Genomic DNA, 23,951 nt, shown 5'->3' on the forward strand with positions numbered 1-23,951 from the left:
TTGGTCTCTACCAAACTCTTCCAATACTCTGGTCAAATACTTTCCGCTTTTAGGTTAGAAAAATTGTGGATATAAAAAAAGAAATTAATGAAGAAGAATACATAGTAATTTAGGGCAAATTGCTTGTTAAATTGCAAGGACATATAGTAAGTAATACTCATTCTGGGTGCAACTGTTAGCAAAAAGTAATGGCGACTGAAGTACCACTCTGTTTTGAATGCATACACGTAGGCTCTTACCATACTGCTTGTACCAAACTAAAACTTCAAAAATATTTGCCAGTTTTGAAAACAAAGTAATTATGTTTAAAAGGGTAATCAATTCTTTTTATTAATTTGGGTCAATTTAATCTAATGGCAATCGCACCATCAAAGCATAAAATATTTCTTCAAATCAATCAGGACATATATGCGCTTAGTCAACCTGCTCTAATGACAATTCTTGGACAACCATTTGTCTTCAGACCAAGGGTTCTAAGGAGTTTCATATGAGTCTAAATCAGACAGTGATCAGACAGAGACTTGGAGGGTGGCCTCCGAAAAAGGGAAGTATTTTAGCCTTACTTGAGAGAAACCTTACTACCACCGACACTAATATTTTTTTAAATCTAAATTTTATTCATTGAACTGAAATGAATAATGAAGAATATTTAAAATGGTTTAAAACTTAATCAGAATTAAACTTCTTCTTCAATGATGAATAAATAAAATAATTCATGTACCTATACATATTAGTTCAGCAAGATTTACAGGTATAGCGCTTCAACGCAGCATGTTAGATAAGGTCTTGTTAAAGTGCCTTGGTAGAACATGATATCGCTTATCAAAAGTGATAGCCATGACGAAGTTATATGAGTATTTTCGAAATCATTCCTTTTCGTGTTAGAAATTTCACAGTGCGAAATTCATTCGCTGACGCCCCAAATCGTCCTGTTGACTTTAACCCCGTCACACGCTTTGTTTTGAAAGCACATCAGAGAATGACTCAGTTAAAATAACTGTTAAGGTATTTCTCGTAGTTCTTGGAATTGGTCAAAGCCGTGATTAATAAGATTATGTATCGTTGTCCTTTTTACGCATTTTAGGGAAGAAGTCATTAATTTAACAATCGAATTCCACTTGCACTTGAAAAGCCACCAATTAGCGAAAATTCGCGTTCTTGATGCTAAAAATCATTATGACTCTACAAGGGATTTCACAGGCTTTTTGCTTCTTACCCTCTTCGACTTGCCCGCAAACCGTAGTCGTCGCTACTTTAATTTGTTGGAGCCCACGAGGTCTTATTGTTAGCATAGGAAACTCTTATTTAGGAAAGATTGGAGGCACACTAACAAGTTGGAAGTACTTTATAATCATAATTTAGAGTTTTTGACTCTTGTTTAAACATTTGCTGTCGACATTTGAAAACTGTCGACTGAAAACATTTTTTCCATATGCCTTTCTGGATAAAGAGAAATTTCGTTGCGACTCAGTTCGCTTCGATTGGAATAACGCAGTTCGTTACTTTGAAGAGCGGTCCAAAGCTATTTTATGTCTTTCTATGTACCGAGCCCATGAAGTAGAAAATTCAAGCACTCCTTCATGTTAAAAGTGGTAAATGACCAAAGAAGTGATTGCATTAGGGCTTCTCGGAGTGTCAAGATGCTACAAAATTGTGCAAGGCTACTCTCATTCAAAATTACACGGAATTCAATCTCCACGCAATACGGCGTGGCATCAGTGATTCATTCGAACTTCCTCTGGATTAGTTTATTCCTCACTCATTAAAATCCCGTCTTCCGACATAATCATTGTTCCGGTTTACTATGCGGTGCGTCAAGCGTGCGCGTGACAAGATTGCTTCACTCTATCCACGTCGTGATTTTTTCCGATGACATCAACTTGTAATACAATTGAATTTGTCTTTGGGTGTAGATGTCAAGGACCAACAATCCTTGCCGTGGCAATGAAGTGGATAAGCACTGAATAATAGTGCCGAACTGTATCAAATATATTTTTTACGACCTAGGAATATCCTAATTATTCTCAAGAAAATTTAGGTACAAATAATATTGCACGGGAATATAAAATTTGGAAAATACGGATGAAAAACATCAAATGCTCTTTGCTCTTCGAATCGACAACTGTCATGAAGAAATCGTAAAGAGGAAACGTCAGGAGTTCATTTAAATGACTTCATTTTTATTCAAAATTTCCGCATGAAGTCAGCAAATTTTTCGAAAGGTCTTCAGTCTACGTTTATTCTCTTGCCTCAAAGACCAAGTTTCCGCATCATACAATACTATGATCAATATTCAACCTTTTCGTCAGTCTTTTCTTTATATCTTTACTTCTGGCATTAGCCTCCCATCGACGCCCTCCTTTTCATAAAATCTTCTTTAGCTAGGGCAATTCTTCTTTTAATGCCCTAAATACGTTCTTTCTTCTACAGAATTTAAAACAAGGCGCATTGCTCTATGTACATGCTTTAATTTAGGGCTCCTAAATTGAAAGTTTACCTTAAATTTCCTGTTTGGTGAGAACCTTCGTTTTTGATCATTGACTCCCATCCCAAACTTACCAACCAAATTTTGCAATGCACTCAGGAAAAACTTTAATCCCTTGACTGACTGGCTTACTAAAGCGCATTCATCCGCAAATGTAACTAATGAAATGACATTCCCTCTCACTCTCATTCTTTCTCCACTCTATTAATATTTTATCTGTATATTCAGTACGTTACAAAGCAAGGGTGAAAGTGCCCACCCTTGCTTAACACTGCCCATCCGAGGTCGTCATTCGCTACATGTACCTGTGCAGTCTGTGACGTGCATGTTGCAGATAAGTCACCTATCCCTCCAGCCTACTCATCTTCTTCAATGCATTCACTGATCTACCAAATTCACTTTGATGAATGCCTCCTCAAAATCCACGAAACAAACTAGTGCATCTACTCCTACATACATAAAACCCACCACTAGGGTAGCAGCACACCAGGCATGCAACATCAAAATTAAGAGTCTCTGAATTTTTAGCCATAACGTATGTGAAAAATAATTCAAATAATATACATGATGATTGCTACAGTTACGTGCACTACGGTATCTAAGTGAGATATACTGACTCCACGCATACGAGAGGATATGCTAGTAATAAGGAAAATAACTAAGGTTAGATGAGATAATGGGGAAATAATAGGCTACTTAGAACGAAAAAAGGAAAATTATTTTTAGTACCTAGCCTGGTCGAACACAGTTCTTCTGATCCCTTATTATTCGTGGGAGAAATTTCAAACTTGTCCTTTCTACACTTAATCTCCCTAATTTTATTGACATGATCTCTCCTATTTTAGTATGATGGGACTAATAATATATTTTAAATATCATCACTTAAGACATTTGGTTCTGATTTATGCAACAAATTTGATCTCATTATGTAACCTTTGCTCCGTGAGTAATACCCAGCCTAGTTCCTCCAATAATTTTGATATGCTACTCATTTTATCATGACATCGTTTTACAAATCTAGTTCCTCTACGCTCCAGATGATCTAATTCGGCAATCGATCCATTTCATGAGTATCACATACACTGGCAGTATATTCTAAATGAGCTAAAACTAAGAAAAAATGATATTGCTCTTTTACACGTACTTGATCGTCAAATTTCGCAAATAGTATCCTATTTATTCCTAAGTTTTGCTACCTTGTCCATATACAACCCGCATACGTTTCACCTAGGCATTCAGGAGGGAAGTAGGTACTTCCTACTCCACAGATTCATAACTGCCCACTTTTTCAAGGTTTATTCGAATTGCCAAATGTCACACCAACTTTGCATTACATTAAGGTCATCTGCCAAAGCTAATCTATTCTCAGAACTCGGATATCTCTGTAAACTACTCACACACTGGTTGTATTGTCTATTGATTTTTGACAGTGATCTAATTACTGTTATAGGATCACGCGTAACCAACCCCTTTCTAAACCCAAACTAATCTTCCCCAAAGTAATTATGTGCCCTCTCCAATCTTTTGTTCATGATCCCAAGTACTATCGTACTTTATCTAAGGGCGAAATCAAACTTATGGTCATATAATCATTTCAAATGACTACCTCCCATTTTTTTGAGATGGAGTTAATACTGATATGGCGAAATCTTCCAGCCAAATTCCTTTCACATTAATTCAACGGATTAGCTTAAAAAAGTTTTCCTAATGTTTCGTTAAACCCTAATGTAGCTTGCATGGGCTATATTGATGATGTAATAACAGCAAATTAAAGAAATTGGCAAGTATAAATATTCACTCCATTAAACACATTTTATATTCTAAACCTAATATCATAAAATATAAACCTCAATACTAATAACTAAAGAGTAACTTTTTGAAATATTGAAACATTCTGCGAGCGTATTAACCCCTTATATCCCCCTTTATTCCCTCACGAAACTAGCAAAACCCACGTCACGAAAAGTCACGTGAAACTTGCTCGCTCTGTTTATGGCCACGGAAATCAATCCGAGGACGATTAATAAGGGTAGGCACCATCCAGGAAAATGTTCCAAGACGTGAAGAAATTCATACGTTCTGTGCAAGGATGAGTTTTTCCCCTTGTTCCCTGCAGGATGGGGTTTCTAGAAAGCATCATCCGCGGCGCCACGCGGGCATTATTTCTTCGTACCGATAGGATGCTATGGCATTGTAAATGGCGCACCCGATTCTACGAGGGGATGCCATAAACTTTTAGTTATTACTAAAAAATAATCAGGTAAAGACTTATCTTTTATTTATTATTATTCAGACTTCTCTAATTGGTTATCTTCCAGCGTTGGTTCGTTGTAGAACGCAGCAGATTATGTCGAAAAGTATTGTCATTTATGCTGTCAAATATCCGACCCCTCAATAGTTTTTGAGTTCTAGGAATAAAAAAAGGTCGCTTGGGGTGGCGGAATAGACACAATTTCAAAGCCATATCGCTTTGATTGCCCCATGATTGCAGTTCGTGCCGTGTTTGTTTCTGACCCAGCGTGCTGACACCTTTGACTTGCGCAGTTCCTCGTGAATAATTTTCCACACACTGCTGTAACTAAGATCGGCCTCATTCATTATCGTTTGGGTGATTGTTATTCGGTCTTATTGGTTGAATTCCTCAACTATCTTCACCGCGGCAGGACCATCCGTGAGGGATGGTCTTCCACTTCTTGGATCGTCTGTGAGTGAAATGTGGCCAGTTGGAAAATTCCTTTTCCACCACAAAAATTTGTCATAAAATTTTCATGGACTACTATCACTTTATCGTGGATTTACCGGGAACTGTAACATTCCAAAGGAAGGAACTTAATCACACTGCAAACCTCTATTTCCTCTATTCTGCGAGTTACTTCAATCTACGGCTTCCCGAAACAAAAAAACGAACAGTTATAATGCAATGTAATATAAAAAATTATGTATACCAGGATCAATCAATACGAAGAATACATTTTATCCAGATATCTCAGTTATTTCTTAGCAATAATTACTTAAAAATGATGCCCATTTACTTTGTAGTAAGCTTTCCTTCCAAAAATTGCTGCCGACTACGATGGTACTAGGTCCGTACAATAAGACTGGTTTACTGTAGCCTCAACGGAGCGGTGGATGGGGGTCGGACCGGTCGGCTCGGTAGAGGGGTCCCCTACCACTCAGGCACACTTTAGTTCAGTCCCCTCCAGGCATGTGTTGAGACAGGAGGTGGATTTTTGTGACGTGATTCTTTGTGGTGTCGTCGCGCCAGCATGGAGCGCGCCGTCGAGCAACGCTACGCTGTGAAGTTTTGCGTTTAACTCGGGATATCCGCGTCGAAGACACTTTAACTCATTAAACAGGCTTTTGGAGATGATGCCTTAAGCAGCACAAGATTTTTGAGTGGCACAAAATGTTTAAGGAAGGCCGGGAGCTCGATAAAGACGAGCACCGCGTCGGACGCCCGGCGACCGCTCGAACCGATGCTGAGGGGGCCAAAGTGAAAAACGTTTTGGACTCTGACAGGCGTTTAACCATCGCCCTTGTCAGTGAGGAGACCGGCATTTCAGTCGGAACCGTCCACACCATTGTAACAGAGGATCTTGCGATGAGGAAAGTGTGCGCGATGCTGGTGCCGAAAGTCTTGAGCTAGGAACAAAAACTGTCGCGGGTGGAAATTTTGCAAGACATTTTGGACTGCATCCAGGAAGATGGAGATTTTCTCGACAACGTTATTACCTCAAAGGACAGCTCAAAAGGAGCTCAAAGGATATCGGTTTGACTCCATCGAGGCGGTTCAAGCGGTGACGACAAAGGCTGTCAACAGTATTCCGGAAACCGACTTCCAGCGGGCTTTTGATGAGTGGCAGACGCTCCGAACTAAGTTTATCGATGTAGGAGGAATGTATTTTGAAGATTATTCAGTAATCGTAATGATAATTGCAATAAATTTTGGTTTTTGGGACCAGTCCCGATACTTATTGCTCGGACCCTGTATTACTACTACGATGGCAAAATTAAGAGACTTGGATATCCAAAAACGATATGGCATGGAGTATACTTACACACCTTTCGAGCTAATCAGAGCCGCGGCTCCACTGGCTGTTCGTCCAGGGGGTCCCATTCTCGCGTTCGACTGGCTGGTCGTTCATCTCCGTTAAAAAATGTTCTCAGCTGGCGTAAATAGGTATTAAAAATATAATCCAGCATTCAAAAAAATTCTAACATCACCTTAGTAAAAAGGGAAACAATGATAATAACAGCAATTTTTTATTGAATTGAACTGTTTAAGGAACAGTAAGAATCCCTTGAGTGAGAACATATTCCGTTTTACAAAACGAAAATTCAACTTTTTATTAGATCATCAAATTATAAGTTAGATTTTTCGCCATCTGCCGAGATAAACCGCCCTGCCGTGTTCAACCATTTAATCTTCAGATGGAGGTCCGACGTCTGACGCAGGAGTTCTCCTACCGATCTCAACCAACGGTATTCCCAACACTGCAGGAGCCGACTGTGAGCTAATCTTTGCGTTCGCCGCCTTATCGCGGGGATTGGCACCGACGAAGGGCGCCTCTTCACTCTTAACGACCCTCATTGGTGATATCTTTTGGAACCCTATAGACTCTTTTGACATCCTCCTCATTTTCAAGTCGTCCAGATCAGTACACTGGCCATCGGCGTTCACCTCTTCCATCTGCAAAGATCCAGTCATGCCCTCCCTCATCGGTTCGGCCACGCCATCTCCGATCAAATACGGCAATGGCAGTTGGTTCTCATCCTCCAAAGGCTCCTGGTAATACGGACACCTGGAAAATCCTTGAGGCCGTTCCTGACTACTGGGCCTGTCTGCCAGCAGCACCTCGGGAGGTATGTTCGGCTCAAATACCTCAAGACGTTTAAGTAATGATTCAGAGTATGCAGGCGAATAGTAGCTGGATGGAAAGATTTAATATTTCTATTTATACAAGCCCTTCGAGTTTTCTTACATAATTTGTTCATAGATATTATAAGTCTGCCAAAGAAGCCTGCAAATTAGAATATAAGGTACAACGTTTATTAGTATATTTACGACCATTTACGGATGTCCTACGAATTGACTTTAAATTTTAGAAAGAGGCCACAAGAACAACGATATCACAAGTAGCAGGCATTTCCATTTCACTAAATCGTAAAAGTGACCCACTAGTAAAACTTCAAAAATAATTGAGTAGCTAAAGGGTTTTAAATAAATTTAAATGAAAAAAGAAGGCTAAGTCGAGGAGAATATCCATGAACAGAAAATAGAGTTTAGGGGTAGGGGGAGTACATTAAGGAAAGTGCAACAGTCAAGAGAAACAGACTGTGAGTAATATTATTAGCGAATCAAATATATTATGACGACAACTATAAAAGGGAGCGTATTTCGAGGAAGGCGGATGCGAGTTATTAAAATTGAGCCAGGATTTGTACGGGCCTCGAGCGTGAGTGAGGAAGAAGGTAGGCGCAAGAAGTAGAGTGTTTTTGAGCTGAACTGTGGGATCGGAGAGGATGGATGGAGAGAGTTCGACAGAGGAAGGCGTGGCAATGGGGTATTGAGTTCGGTACCTGAAATATTGATACAAAGTAGGCGAATTTTGGAACCATAATTAAGCTTAATGAAAGAAGTGAAACAAGCCAAAGGGGTTTATAAATAAAGTTATAGATTTTTATGTACAACTTACCAGATTGTAACATGCATATGTTAACAAATGTGTTGAGGAGATGAAGCATGAGAATAGGTATTTTTACTACACGAAGGAAAGAAATGGATACCAAGAAGTAGAAGGATAGCAACACATTTATAAAGTGAAATAATGATGGGCAACAAAAAGGGGACCAGAAAAAGTATTTAATTTGACGGGATAAAAATGGATGGTAGTAAATAGGCAAAAGAATAGCGAGGATGTATGAAATGTAATTTTTTTAATAAGTACCACTCTTTCTAGTCTATTGTCTGGAAATGATCTTGTCAGGCTCTTATTTTGAATTTCAAATAATACTATAATTATTCGGTGTTCGTTCGAAGGGGTTCGGTTCTCCTGAGAAACATTAATTGATTTCAGATCGCCAATAGCATTAGAGTGACCGGCGTTTGACAGTTAACATTTTGCAGTCAAATACATTACTAAAGCGTAAGTATTTAACTACGACTTATCCCTAAGTGAACATTAACCTATTTGCTTGATGTATCTACTCCAAATTCTCTATCTATTTAACACTTCTTAATATCTCCTTATTAACTCATTTATGGATGCTCTACCGGGACGTAAAATGGCATCCAATGTTGGAAAAAATTAAATGCCCACAACATCTGACTTAGAATAATTCACTAGGATTGAATGAAGTGCTCATGTTTATGTTTATTTATTTAGGTATGTAATAATTTTGTTTTATCTTATGTTTTACCCACTTTCATATCGGTTTCACTTACTTGACTATTTCCTCTGGGAAGCAAAGGTTGATAATGGTTTTATAGTCGTAGAGCGGTGTCCCTGGTTCCGCGACCAGTTGCTGGACTTTTCTTAGTCCACCTGTAGTGACGAAGAGTCTTCTGGCCCTTGAGTCGTGTGGAAGAACCTGCGAAGGACATGAGAAGGACGCTTGAAATGATCGTGGAATATTACATTCTCGTAGAAATCCGTTAGGATAATGCCGTTCATGTCGACTGATGCCTCAGTATCATCTACTTTTTATGATATCCGATGAAGCTAATAGATCACAATAATATAATGACGCCAGAGAATGAATCCTGGTGAACCAAGTTTTTTAACCATGTAAATTCTCGGACGCAAAGGACCCCTTCCTTGTGTTTAGAAAAAATCATTAGCTGAATTTAAATGCGCTTACGGAGAAGCAAAAGATTAATAATATTTTTTGAAAACTTTTGGGTGACTGCAGTTGTATTGCAGCGTAATATGCGCCGGAAAAAATGTATCACTAATCAACAGGCAACATAGATGGTGAGTGGCAATAGGCAAGTCAAGAATTCGCGGATTTACCGAATTAATTCTGACTTCCGCGCAAAAGCTTTCTAACTTTATCTACGACTTATTTTTAATGAAAGAATCAACATGAACATATTCTGCTATAGAGTTGGTTTTATTTTTGCGTAAAATTTTAAGATTGCTTGCAAAGAGCAGGGAGTGAACGATTATTTCGAGGTGGGTTGCTACGGCAACGGAGAAGTAAAAATTGAGTCAATTACCAAATTCGCGCATATTTGTATTGAGTTTTGTGAAATATATTTATTCATGTGTGCGTAAGCCTCTACCCCTGATATTTATTGTGTATTTGTGAGATAAAAAAAATCGACCTTTTGGTTAAAATAAAGAAAGGAAAAATACCAGAATGTTAAACCAATGGTAGAAGAAAATATCCACTAGTATATTGATTTATACTTCTTTACGAAGAGCTTCTCATCGCGAATGATTTTTACACTGAAAATGTTGCATTGAAAAATAAATTGTGTTGGGCGCCGTCAAGACCTGTCGTCAATGGGCAGCAGACCAATAAATACCATTTCAAAAGTGTTTACTTGGAATTGCCACCGTCATCACTCACTTTCACAACGCGCGAAGCAATCACAATAAAAATTCACGGAAAGATTGGCAGTTTGGACTGACGTCCATGCGACAAATTGCTGAGGCGGAATGGGTGGGATGGGAAGCGGCCAAATGAATGTCTGTTTACTCCTGACGTTGGGCTGCGTACCCGAGGGTGACACGCACGTGAGAACTGGAATACAAAAGGCACTCGACCGTGTTTGTTCATATTGCCATCTCTGAATAGTGAATCACGACGTGTAATTCACGGTAAACCACGAGTCGTGGTAAACGGGGCGCCAGGCGTGAAAGGCGTGAGCTGGAACATTCTCGCCTTGCCCATGGCAACCAAGCCTGCTCACATCGGCGGCTCGAGTGCGGATCAAATAATAACAGAATATCTTGAAGGAGGTTTTAAAATCAAGGAGGTTTATCACGCTCATTCTAATGACTTGTCCGACCATGAATATAATGGTGCAGGTGCTCCATGTTCATGTTATTCAGTATAATATTCACGGATGAATTCAAATAAACTACGGCAAATACCGGAATAGTAACTTTAACAGAGTCATCCGCTATTGTGCATTACACTACAACAATTACTAAGAGCAAAAATAACTCGCCTATACCGGGATTCAAACACGGATCTCTCGATGCCCGGCTGAGTGCTTTAGCCAATTAAGCTACCGAGGTGAAAATCCTCAAAGGCAAATGCAGCTTCACAATGATGATGAAAAGTCTTCAACTACAAGGTTGATTTGATGGGTAAGGTAAAGCTCTGCTCAAATCAACCGTAAGGCTTATATTATAAGATATGCGCTCATTAGGGTCCGGAGCCCAGTTCCTTTTCCTGAGTGCCTAACTGAGTGGTCCTGAGTGGACCTATAGTTGCCAGAAAGATCTGGTTTGCCAAAAAATGACACACATTGGGGTAAATCTGGGGGGTGCCAGATTTGAACCCGGGCTCTCCAGTCAGTAGTTTAACGTTTTACCCAGTACGCCATCACACCCAATAATGACAATTATGATATTTTTATTATTTCAGTCATTTAATGTAAATAAATAGGCCGGAAACATACCCAAAGAGAAGGAAAGGTTACAAAATCCGGAAAAGGCATCCTGTTGGCAATCACGATACTTCTTTGGAGTTGGCCCCTTCTATTCCTTCACATAGTCGCGCGAAATGTTATCACCCACCTCCCTTGCACACTACTTCCGTCTTCATTTTAATCTTATCCACTCCGCCTGTTTTTGCAGTGGTACAGGTGTTAGGGCCCTACGGATACACTCAAACTTTGCTTGTGAGTAGAGGTCAATGAAGAATTTTTTCTCTGGTAATTAATCTGCGATACTGATTCATTAAGCGTGAACCATCATTGCAACAATTTCAGTGTGTAAGAATCATTCGCTTTGACTGGGATTCGAACCCAGATCCCTCAATATCCGGTTGAGTGCTTTAGCCACTTTAGCTATCGAGGCGTCCTCTTAAACTCTGAAATTTTGGGGCTTTTAAAGGAACAAGATGTTGTGACGAAATACCGTACATACAATGTCACAGGCATTCGTAGTCGTGGGCGACGCGCCACTGTCCGCGAGGTTAAAGCCAACTTTAAATACTTGGGCTGTTTCATTAGAGGGAATAACACTTACAATTTCACTGGAGGGAATACATTTCTTATTATTATTTCTACCTTGAAAGGAAAATTCAACGAGGTGATTAATTCAAAATCCATGCCAAGAAGCGTTCTAATAGAATAATATTCACCGCAAGATACAAAACCTCTACTTTATAATCGCAACGGCAGAAATTATATCGACGGGGAAGTTTTGGTCCACCAGGGCAGCTGCCAGTTCAATCTTTATGTGATAGTAATGCAACAAGAAATCATGGAGAATAATTAAATTAGAGGGAAAAATTAACCCTTAAAATGTTTAATATCTGTACATCGATATTTTCTCTAGTAACACTCCTCCAATTAAAAGTAAAGAGTCCGAAGCTAAAATACTGTGTTTATTAGTGCACTTTTTTCATTAGTAATTACATTGTAGCAAGTTTATTTTCAGTATCAAGGCAAATCACTATCCCCTCCTTTGGAGGGAAAAAGTCTGCTCGGTGCCTTCACCCTTAGCAAGATTCACGGCTCCAGAATGTCCCGATAAATCTTTGTAGGAAAAGAGAGAGATGAAATGTAAATGTCCAATACTGTTTTTCGTATCCGCGTGTTGTCAGAACGAGGTGACATAAACCAGATTCCCGCCAAGGTCGGGATTCCGTATGGTTGCCAAGCTACACCATCGTATAGCCGTGTTGAGGATGTTCCAGACGTATTTTAGGAAAGTTAACAGTAAATCACGTCATTTATTCTGGTGAAATCGTGATAATGATATTGGAAAACAAGTTCATCTATATGTCGTATCACTATTTGTATAGTTGGACGCTTACTCGAGGGAGATCTTGGCAAACTTTAGAGTCAAACGAGATAAACCACTACTCACAAATGTAACACGAGCAATGATGAAATCTCAGTGAAGGCATACACAAGCCTGGAGCATGAATTTCCTGTCCGACGGGTTGCTACAAAAATGTCGGGCAGACTCAATCATTCCCGGGATTTCTCTTTATTGTTTTATGAAATAGGTTCTTAAATATCTCGTAATACTCGTATGTTTACGGGGAAAGGATTATCAATCCCGTTACAGATATAATTTAACGCAGCACCAAAGAGAACATATCACAGAATAGCTATACATGGATTTAAAATGTATAATATGGATTATTTTTTTAATTATACTCGTATATTACCCACCTCCAAGTATTAAAATTAAAATATGCACATCCTGTTGTTTTAATTGTCAGACAATCAAAAGTGGTCTTTCAAACAAATTTTTGTCGTCTCTTATTATCTCTGCATAAAATCATTTCACCTGAATCCACTCGTGGGCTGTGTGTGATTCCTTTCAAGTGTTCATGGGGCTCGAGATGGTGGTTCGACCTCTAAAGGCAGAGGCTCGGTGCGTAATAATATAATTTACGCAAAGAATAACTAGTAATGGTCACCGTAGCAGGAGGGCCCTATCCCTTGCTTTAATTGAATGCTGATAGTTGTATCGATTAATGATTTGCAAATACCCAACCCATTAATTTTGAAGATTACTAGAACATTAATACTTTTACCGTTAACTTTAAAAATTCTTTCAGCAAGTGCATATTTTACTCAGGTATCCACAATATCAATTTTTATCATGTGTATTTTTGATAATTGAATAATTATCGAAATAGTGCTGACATTTAAATGGTTTGGTTTTATATGATTATGTCCATGTGATATTTAATAATAACTTTGTTGGTAATTAAATTTAAGATTAAGTGAGAGTGTAGTATTTATATTTGATAATAATTAATTATCTATTAGCATTTCGTGAATACAGAATTACACGCCAAAATTCAAGTAGGCGGCGAGCTGCTCAACTCGTAAGTTCGAGTCCCACCTCTGGATTAGATTGTTCGGTGAAGCGATTTCCTGATAGAAGCCAATTTAATTTACCCGAAGAGTAACTAGTATGGTCACCGTAGCAGGAGGGCGCTATCCCTCGCTTCATTAGAATGTTGGATAGCTGTATCGATTAATGATTTGAAATACCCGACGAACAAATAGTAGGTAGGGAATTGGCACCAGCCACCAAAATCACTGAAGCCCCGAAGTTACATGCCGGGATGTTATCGTGGATTCCATAAATTTTAACCCTTCCCATATATATAATAAGAACATTGCGTATACTCGACTCGAACCCTCGCTTAAGTGACTCCGGTGGAGTATAACCTGGATCGCAAGGCGCCCTCGGGACGTAGGGAATACTCGTTTCTTGTATCTTTTGCTATGGAGAAGCTCTTGAAATCATACAACATTGGTTGTTGATATTCAACAAAAAATCAGGAATGAGATAAAATATCCATTTTGGTACATTTGTTGACTACCTAATCTGCTCATTCTTCACTCCGCCTCTGAAGCATATGTTGAGATGTCTCTATCGCAGCGCTTACTAGATACCACTGGGAGATGCCATGCCATAAAGCGGTACATGAAGTTTCGAATTAAGTGTGACATTGTGGTGCGCCATAGGAATAAGATGGTGCAAAGCATTTGAGATTTGTGATGCGGAGGCACTGTTGTTATACAATACGAAGCACTCCGTTTTCTATTTACATTTAAATAGCGATGCATCTTAGAGTTTGCGATATTTAGCTTACATCAAAACGCCATGTTTTAATTCACATAATACACAACCATGGTACCACTATATAATACTAAGTATGAGTTCCACGCGCACTGGGTTGGATTAACGTGTTTCATAAGGTGGAAAGTAAAGTTTTCTTCACGCTGTTCTTTTGAAAAGCGTTCTCCATGTTTGTATTGATTATGAGGACATAATAATATTATTATCAGAAGAGTGTTTAAGAGGAGGTGAGGGCGAGAAGGTGGAGAAAGGGGATAAAGGAGCGGAAGAGAGTGCGGAGAAGGCGGGAAGCCATAGCACACACCACGTTTTTCTCATTTCAACCTCCCCTTTCCAGCCACCCAGATGCGGGCGCCGGCGGCGGCTGTCGTACGCCGCCCCCCGACTGATGGGTCTACCCTCAAACGATAATTTCTTTGAACGCAGCGACACTGTCGTGAGCGTATATAGCGACACGACATCAAAGAGCGCCCAGCACCACTCGCGGCGGTCGCTTCCGTGCCAAGCGGTCGGGTGTGGATTCTCCTTCCCTAGGCAGGTGCTGCAGCAAAAGGCATTGAACGGTGGGAAGCATTTTGGGAAGCGTGTACTCCGGAAAGGGGACACAAAAACTCTTTCAATTTCTGAATAGGGTCAGGCAACCAATTCTGGGCCAAAAAACGAAACTTGAACCGGCAAAAAAATAATGCAAAATATCGTAGTGAATCAAAAAGATGCAAATTACGGGTGTGAACAATACAGGTGTGCGTGCATGAAAAAACGACAATTATTTTCAGCACCAAGAATACTGTCAGCAAAACAGCGCTTTTTGATCTATAATTCAAGCAGAAAATCTTCCTCATCAAGTGGAGCAAAGGAAATTATTCCTGAGATTTATTTTGAAATGCTCTATGATAAAATAAAATCAGGACTTTTGTAATAGAACGTAAATATCATGTTATTACTATATTATTATGTTTAGGCCCGGGGTCGTTCTTTGTGTATCCTTCACGGGAACATTAAAATATTTTTAGAAATTTATTTTATAAATATAAAGCTATGAATAAAATTCTTTATTATTTAGTTGTCTACAGTTTATTGTAGATTTGGGATGGATAAAAACTTAACACCCCAACATTTACAGGCCTCACCAACAAGACACAACCCGGCACTACACTAAAATATACCCTTCTTCAATGCTGCATACTTTTTATCTCCCTGCATTTCATCCAAAATACCAATCCTATTTCTACTCCTTGTTTGACCACCAGACCAGAACCCCATTTTGTCTGGGCGTTTGCCCTATCTTGTAAAACTGCTTCGGTGCGACATCGTCCACCCCTTCAGCTGTAGTGGTTGTACAATTTCACATGGGATATAATAACAAACGAAAGTGTAAGTGACGAACGTGTACCTTTCCAGTGTTAGTGAAGAAGTTGAAAGAAAGACCACTAGTGGGTTGGCAATTGGCCGTAAATTAAGAAGAGAAACTAAATTAAATTACCTTAACTTAAGGGCTGGAACATGTTGCCCATTATCACGTCAACACGACGTTAACTAATCCTAAATATTTTAAAATTAAACATATTACTATAAATCTGGTCTACAAACAACTTTTTTTTTTTGTTTTGCATATACAATTTATATTTATGTATTAATATATATATATATTTTTTTTTTCAGTCTTTTTTTTTGTTTTTTTAATTGGTTTTTTTCTTTCTTTTTTTTATGTTATTAATAATTTTTTTTCCTGTTTTTTTTTCCTCTCCGATAGGCATTTGGTTGCCCGACAAGCCCGTAACATTGATTCGAGCCTGGGCCATCTGGCAAAGAAATTATAATTTTAATTATAATTATTATTTGATTAAATACTAACAAGTATTGTAATACTTAAAATATAAAAATAAGAAGTAAAAGTCATAGGAAAGAATTCGGTTTTGTTACCGAAATATGATTTCTTTTGGAAGTCTGTAGCTCGGACGGCGTTTTCTATGTAGGGAGTAATCCCATATGTTTTTTGTAAGCGTGTTACGCGGAAGGGACCTCTCGAGTCGTTCAGCTTGCGCTCGAATGAAGTCGTGTACTTTAGGTATTTTGTGTGCGTTTCTGATCTCGTGTATTGGTACGAGTTTACTCTGGTTTGTGAGGTAGCGAAGTGTTTTATTCTGGAATGTTTCTAAGCGATTTCTGTCTGTTTTTGTCGCGTTTCCGAAAATTTCGCAACCGTACAGCATCCTGGGGCGAACATATGTAAGGTAAAGTCTAATCTTTGCCCGGTGCGTGAGGCGCGATTTGGTACACAAGAGTGGGGATAGGAGTGATCTAGTGCCCCTTGCTATTTCTAAGGCATGCTGTACGTGCGTGGCCCATGTCAGTCTGTAATCGAAATGTATCCCTAAGAATTTGTGTGAGGATTTCGTCGGAATACGCACGGATTGAAAGGTTAGAGGTTTTTTTGGGAAATAGCTTCGTCTCCTCCGAAAGTCGACAACAACACTTTTCTCAGCATTAATTGTTACTTTCGAGTCGACGGTCCACTTTTCAAGTAAAGAGAGGTGGTTTTGTATCTTTCGGAAGGCACACGTGCCGCTCCAAGATCTTGCCGCGATAGCAGTATCGTCGGCGAACATGAAAGTTTGAGTTTGTGGAGAAGAAGGAAGATCGTTGACATAGCAGTTGAAGAGAGTAGGAGATAATATGGCGCCCTGCGGGACGCCACAATTTATCTGTTTCCCGGTTGACAGAGCTCCGTTTTCGGCGACATGTATAGCTCGTGAAGCGAGAAAACTATGGAACATCTTGATGAGATGTATTGGAACCCCGATTTTAATTAATTTAAGTATCAATCCATCATGCCAGACTTGGTCGAATGCCTTGGCCACATCCAAGAACAACACTGCAATGTGTTGGTTGTTCTGCATGCCGTGGCTGATATACTCTGCTAGTCTGAGTATTTGCAGGGAGGTGGAATGTCCTTCCCGGAATCCCATTTGTTCCGGTCGTATTACGTCATTGGTCCGTAGGAAGAGGTCTAGACGGGCTTTCAAAATCATTTCAAACAGTTTAGAGATAGAGGAAAGTAAAGATATAGGTCTGCGGTTAAGAGGAATTGTCGGGTCTTTGCCTGGTTTGGCAAGCAGGCAAAGTTTTGCTATTTTCCAGGAATCGGGAAAATAGCAAGAGGAAAGACAGTTATTAAATAAGCCCAGCAAATGACGAACGGCCGGCAGTGGCGCGTTCTTTAAATGCCTGTTTGAAATGTCATCAATACCCGGGGCTTTTTTCGGGTTCAAGTATTTAATTGTCATTCTTAGCTCCGTCTCTGTAACTCCTTAGGTTCTCTCCTCTATCCAAGTCTTCAACATTTCACCGCCAATCAAATCATCATCAATCTCTGCGCCCATCTTTTTTACCTCCTTTGGACCTCTCCCAACATTCTCTCTCCTTCTCTACCATGCCTAGTACTTCTTCATTTGTTTTCTCATCTGTCCACTTCAACTTTTTCATCCACATCTCAAAAGCCTCCAATATACACCCATCATTCTACTTCAATGATCATGTTTCTGCACCATACATAACCACGCTCCATATCAAAGCTTTACGGAGCCTTATGCAAACACCCTTACTCAACCCCTAGTCATCAATTCCCTCCTCCTTGTGAAAGCTTTTCCTACTCAATTCTTCTCCTTATTTCCCCGCTACTTTCACCATTTCGATCCAAGACACTTAATAATAATAATTTTATTTGCTAAGGATTGGTATATAATAATAATATAGGACACTTCACGACACTTCCGAGATACTTAAACTGTTCCACCTACTATATTTTTTACACTCCCATTTCAACATTTAACTTAGCCTTTCTCTTTCTTGAAAACCGCATTACCTTTGTTTTATTTACATTTATTCTCATCCCATACATAACACACTGAATTTCTAATCCACTCAGCAAAGCTTGCAATCCTTTGGTTGACTGACAAACTAAAGCTTTGCCATCAGCATACCTGGCTGATTTTATGAATTCCTTGAAAAGCTTCTTTGCCTTCTCCTTATATCCCTGCTACTTTGACCGTTTTATCCAATACACTTTCGACATACGTAAACTGTTCTACCTGCTCTAGTTTTTGTCCTCCTATTTTGACACTTAACTTAGCCTTTATCTTTCTGGAATACCGCCTAACCTTTGTTTTATTTATATTATTTTCTTCATCCCAATAATATCCCCCTGATTTTCCAATTTTCCAATGCACTCAGAAATGCTTGCTATCCCTTGCCTGACTGGCTAAATAAGGCTTGATCGTTGAAAAAACCTAAGGGATACTATGAATTTGCTAATGACTCTCATTTATATCTACAATTTTTCCCATGCCTTTTATAGCATTTCCTTCGCATATAAGTAGAAAATCCCAGGTGATAGTGGACACTCCTGTCCAACCCTTCTTCCTAACACTGCCCATCCCGACTCTCCACCCACTATTCGCATCTGATCGGTCTGAGACATGTACAGCTTGCGGATAAGTCCTTATCTCCAATATAATCCAATATTTTTTTTAATACGCTCATTATTTCTACCAATACTCTCATATAACCTTCTACAAATAAATCTTGATTTTTCTCGATATTTCCTTCTATCAGTACCTCTCCCCCTGCTGAATGCAACCTAATTATCCCTTAGGTAACCTCTTTCCCTTCTATCTATCCTCGAAATTACCATCTTAAATACCACATTAACTGCGTGCAAAGTCAAACTAATCGTTCTATAGACCTCACATACGATTGCATTTCCTTTTCTTTTGGAATGGTAACTGAATCTAGCCTAACGAAATCTACCGGCCAAATTCCACACTAATAAATTTTATAAATTGGTTAATTCTATTAATAAAAGCTTTTAAAATTTAATATTTTTCAAAAGTCGATAATTATTGAAATTTTCAACAGAAGATGATACACAACAGGAGCAAAACTAAAGTTGTGCGATAAAATGATAGACCCGTGAAGCATCGAATTCAGATTCAATTTCCTAACAGGTCGAAGATTTGTATGAAAATGAAGGTTAATTTCCTCATATGAGTGATTCATACAAATAATATTGAAAAAGGAACATTTTAATCAGGCCAAATCTAATACTAATGCATTTCAATCCAATGTCAGAGAACAAATTTCCACAGAAAGAATGCAAGAAAATTTACCAATATATGAGATTTAAAAATTTCAACTAAAACCGCGACAGGAGTGACAATAAACCACGCATTGTTGTTCATGTGTTCATACCCGTATCAATCTAATCGAAAGGTGAAATGCTTTTTTTCTCCGTAAATCAATAAGAAAATTTTATAGATATTATCTAGAAGTTTTCATGCACCAAATTCAATCGATTCTGCTTTATAAAGTACGTGCCACTTCCTTATTATTCAAGCAAAGTATAAAACATCTCTAATGCTAGGTAGTGAGACAAACTTATCAACTAATTCTTCTTTTATTGGAGGAATGTCAAAGAGAAATCTCTTCTCAATTACATAATATACATTTCTATTTTATGTGATGGTAAGTTGATATAAAACAGTCCTCAGTTGTTTGCTACTCTCTGACACTCATCACTTCTTAAATTCCCGGCAATCCAATTTTATCTTTACCGCATACTAAGAATCCATCACACCAAACCCCACTTGTTCCATTTGGTAATAATATAAATGAAAATTGATACATGAGTCATAATTGAAAAATATATACGCCAAGACGCGTCAATGCGATTCAGTCCTGTGTCCCTCACTACATAATTCTGACTTTTCATAATTAAGAATTAAAATTGAGCTTCGATAAGTATACAATTCCACATCACCTTTTACAGGTAAAATATAAAAAATTTAATTCCAATTGATTCTTTTACTTTAAGTGTTATTCAATATACTTTTTTAAATCAAGCTTGCTATAATGCTTTTCCATGAGGCCAATGCGAATGTACTTTCAAAATGACCGTAATTCAGCAGAACGTCAAACAATAATATTGCATTCTATTTTTTGATGAAGGGGGAGCTGAATATTATTTGAATAATGCCTTTTAATATTAGTTCAAATTTAGTAAGAAACGTGAGTAGGTAATACTGTATAAAGGTTGAGTAGGTAAATTATAGGATAGCAAAAACGTTCGAGACTGAAACGTCCATCGAGACTGAAACATTGCTGTAAACATAATTGAAAATTGCAAATTAGTAAAAATAAAGATAAACAAATAATTCTGGTTACCTAATTACGTTTTCAAGTTATTTTTGTGTATATTTTACGTCCAGTTCATAGTTAATCACTAATGAAAATTTTAGCCACTAATAAAACAAAGAATTTATCCGGGTTTCCCAAGCACTCCCATATTTTGACCAAATAAGGATAAAATGTAAAATTTGGGCTAAGAATGTATTCCTACAATAAATTCCCCACTCAGTAAACATTTTCAGTGCAAGTATTTTCCCCATAATACAGGAGGCCACTTATTGGAAAATATATTTGTTCCCATATTAGCAGAAATTTCCTACAGAATAATTATTATTAAGTAATCTACCGGTTAAGGTAGGCTTTTGGATGGACCCAACTACCAAATAAATATTTTTTGACTCCTAACAAAACACAATCCAGCAACCTACTCTACATCATATCCCTCGTCATCTCTGAATACTTCCTTCCTCCATTAAACCCGTCCAACATCCCTATGCTGTTCCTGCGCTTTCCTCGTTTGCCCAACATTCTCCCCTCTATTACAGTCTTGAACATCCCACTGCCGATCAATACACCCTTCATCCATTTTTCTGCTTCCTTATGATTTATCCCAATAAACCCCTCCCCTCGCATACCATACCTAGCACTTCCTCATATGTTTACCTTTCGGTCCATTTCACCTTCTCCGTTCTTCTCCACACTCACATTGCAAAAGCCTTCTATCTACTCCTGTCATCATGCTTCAGTGATCACGTTTCCGCGCCAGACATAGGTACACTCTAAATCACAGTTTTGACGAGTCTTTTCTTAACATCCTTGCTCAACGTCTCTCTCATCAACACCCTCCGCCTTGTGAAGGCCTCTTTGCATAGCGCAATTCCTCTCCTTACGTCCCTACTACTTCGACCGTATTGGTCCAAAACACTTCCGAGATACGTAAACTGTTCTACCTGCTCTAGTTTTTGCCCTCCTATTTTAATGTTTAGCTTAGCCTTTTTTCTGGAAAATCGCATAACCTTTGTTTTATCTATATTGATTCTCATCCCATATCTATCGCACTGAATTTCCAATTCATTCAGCAATGCTTGCAATCCCTTGGCTGATTGGCAAACTAAAGCTTGGTCATCAGCATACGTAATTAGCTGACTTTATGAATTCGCCACTGACTTTCATTCCTACCTCCAGTTCTTCCAATGCCTCTTCAATCATTTTCTTCAAAAATACAAGCAAGTACAAATATTCTTGTACATCGAAGAGTACAGGTGATAATGGACAACCCTGTGGTAATCCTTTCTAACACTACCCACCCGGACTCTCCGTTCCACCTGCGCAGTGTGAGACATGTACAGGTTGCGGATTAGTCTCCTATCCCTATATTCTATTTATATTTTCTGCAATGCTCTCATTCGTTTTTCCTAATTCACTCCATCAAACGCCTTCTCGCAATCTTTGAAACAGGCAAATACGTCCTGATTATATTCTATATTCCTCTCGATTCGTGATCTCATAACTGCAATGGCATCACGCGTGCCTCTCCCCTTTTTTAACCCAAACTGTTCATCCTCTAAGCAATCATTTGCCTTGCTTTCCATACTTTTGTTGACGATTCTAAGAACCACTCTAGTTGCATAGTAAATCAAACTTATTTTTCTATAGTTCTTATATGATGTAGCCTTTGCCTCTTTCGGAATAGGAACTAACACTCATCTCTCAAAGTCTTCTGGTCAGATTCCTTCCTCATAGATGCTACGAATTAGTCCATATAGTCTCTTCCAAACTACATTTTCCTAAAACTTTCAGTATTTCCGCTGGAATGTTGTTCACTCCCTCATCTTTATTTTATTAAATCTCCCTTAATGTCCTTTCTATTTCATCGTCGAGTATGCCTGGACCTAAGTTATCTTCCTCTACGTCATATTCTCTTTCTACAGCTACTTCCTGTATGTCTAACCTTTTTGACCTACGTTCTTTACTATACAATTATTCTATATATTCCTACCATCTCTCTTGGATCTTTTCTGTGTCAACAATTATCTTACTCGACTTATCTCTAACTATTATGTTAGCACAGATCTTCCAATCTTACTTCCTGATAGTGATAAAACTTGCTGTATAGCGCACCAATTTCACACTTCCTCTGCAAACATTCCATATCTTTGCAGTGCGTCTTCTTTACTTCTTTTGATTTATTTGTTGCCCGTCTTAATCTATTGTATAACTCTTTATACTTCCTTTTGCCAAGCTCTGTCTTTACACTCTCCCATTTTCCTCACTTATCTTTGTAATCATCTCATCCGTGATCCATGGTTTCCTTGCCCTTTTCCCATTTACGGTTGCCATAGTTTCTTTCGCGGCTTTCGATATTCCTTTTTTGATTAATTCCCATTTTTCCTCGATAGTACTCGGATCTTTACTCTCAGCGATGATTTTGGCTACAGCTTGCAGATACTCCTTCCTTGTCACTCCATTTAATGCTTCTACATTACATTTCCTTACCAGCCGCCCCTGCCGTATCTCTTTGAAACGGGCGCTACAATTCATAACAACTAAACTGTGGTCAGAGTTTGCATCCGCTTCCAGCAAGCTGTGCGCTTTGACCACACTGTTCCTAAACCTGTGGCTAGCCAGAATACAATCTAAGTGATACCTATCTGAGTCACCTGGCATTTTCCATGTATAGCTGCACCTTTTGTGATGTCTAAACCAAGTGTTAGTGATGACTAACCCCTGTCTCCTGCAGAATTCAATTCTTTTCTCCCTGCGGTCATTCCTGGTACCTAAACCGTAGTCCCCTACCTCTTAGGCGAAGGAAGAGATCAACATCTCTTCCTTCGCCTACCATCGCATTTCAATCCCCTCAGTATAAAATGTTTCCCTGCATGAGCAAACGCGATTATGTCCTCTAACTGATCGTACATATGTCATCGACTTCTTCCTACTTATGACTGCTCGGTGGCATGTATGCCTGAACAATGACCAAGTTCGTCGGTTCTACTTTTAGCTCTACTAGTAATATTCTATCTGTTGCTTGTTATGTTGACTACGCTTCTTCCTATCTTTTTATTCAATATTATGGCAAACCCTCGTTGGCTCTCGTTTCCGTCGCTTTATATTATTCTATAACTATAACTTCAGTAATCCCCGCTATCCTTCCATCTCAACTTGCATAAAACTAAAATATCTTAATTTATTCTTTCCATCTCTCGCCTAATATTCTCTAATTTTTCTGTCCTCGCATTCTTCTAACATACCAAGTTCCTATTGTAACTGATTTGGTCTTCTTCTTCTGTCTCCTGTCCTGCTGCTGTCAGTTTTTCTTTACAAGTGTTTCGTGAGATAAAAACCGCGGAAAATTTGCCTCTCTCGCTGCCGGGCACGACACATGGCCGATTGGGCCGAGCCCCGTAGTTGCCAGGACTCATATTCACGATACTGTCGATCATTATATTCTTGGGAATGATAATTGAGGTGGTTTCCCGTTTTCTTCT

General features: G+C 38.8%; 1 protein-coding gene across 1 annotated transcript in view; it reads right to left on the reverse strand.

Annotated features, from left to right (window-relative positions):
• Positions 1-6,905: 6,905 nt before the first annotated feature.
• The window catches only part of LOC139700310 (sperm-associated antigen 6-like), a 156,808-nt gene continuing 139,762 nt past the window's right edge, over positions 6,906-23,951 (reverse strand). The window contains exons 9-10 of the mRNA XM_071598950.1: positions 8,931-9,076; positions 6,906-7,413 (exon numbers count right to left, since the gene is read on the reverse strand). Of these exons, the coding sequence (XP_071455051.1) occupies positions 6,906-7,413; positions 8,931-9,076 (654 nt within the window). The remainder of the gene's footprint in view (positions 7,414-8,930; positions 9,077-23,951) is intronic.

The sequence above is a fragment of the Hetaerina americana genome, unplaced genomic scaffold, assembly GCF_022747635.1.
Source record: "Hetaerina americana unplaced genomic scaffold, ioHetAmer1.1.p SCAF_10, whole genome shotgun sequence".
Taxonomy (NCBI): domain Eukaryota; kingdom Metazoa; phylum Arthropoda; class Insecta; order Odonata; family Calopterygidae; genus Hetaerina; species Hetaerina americana.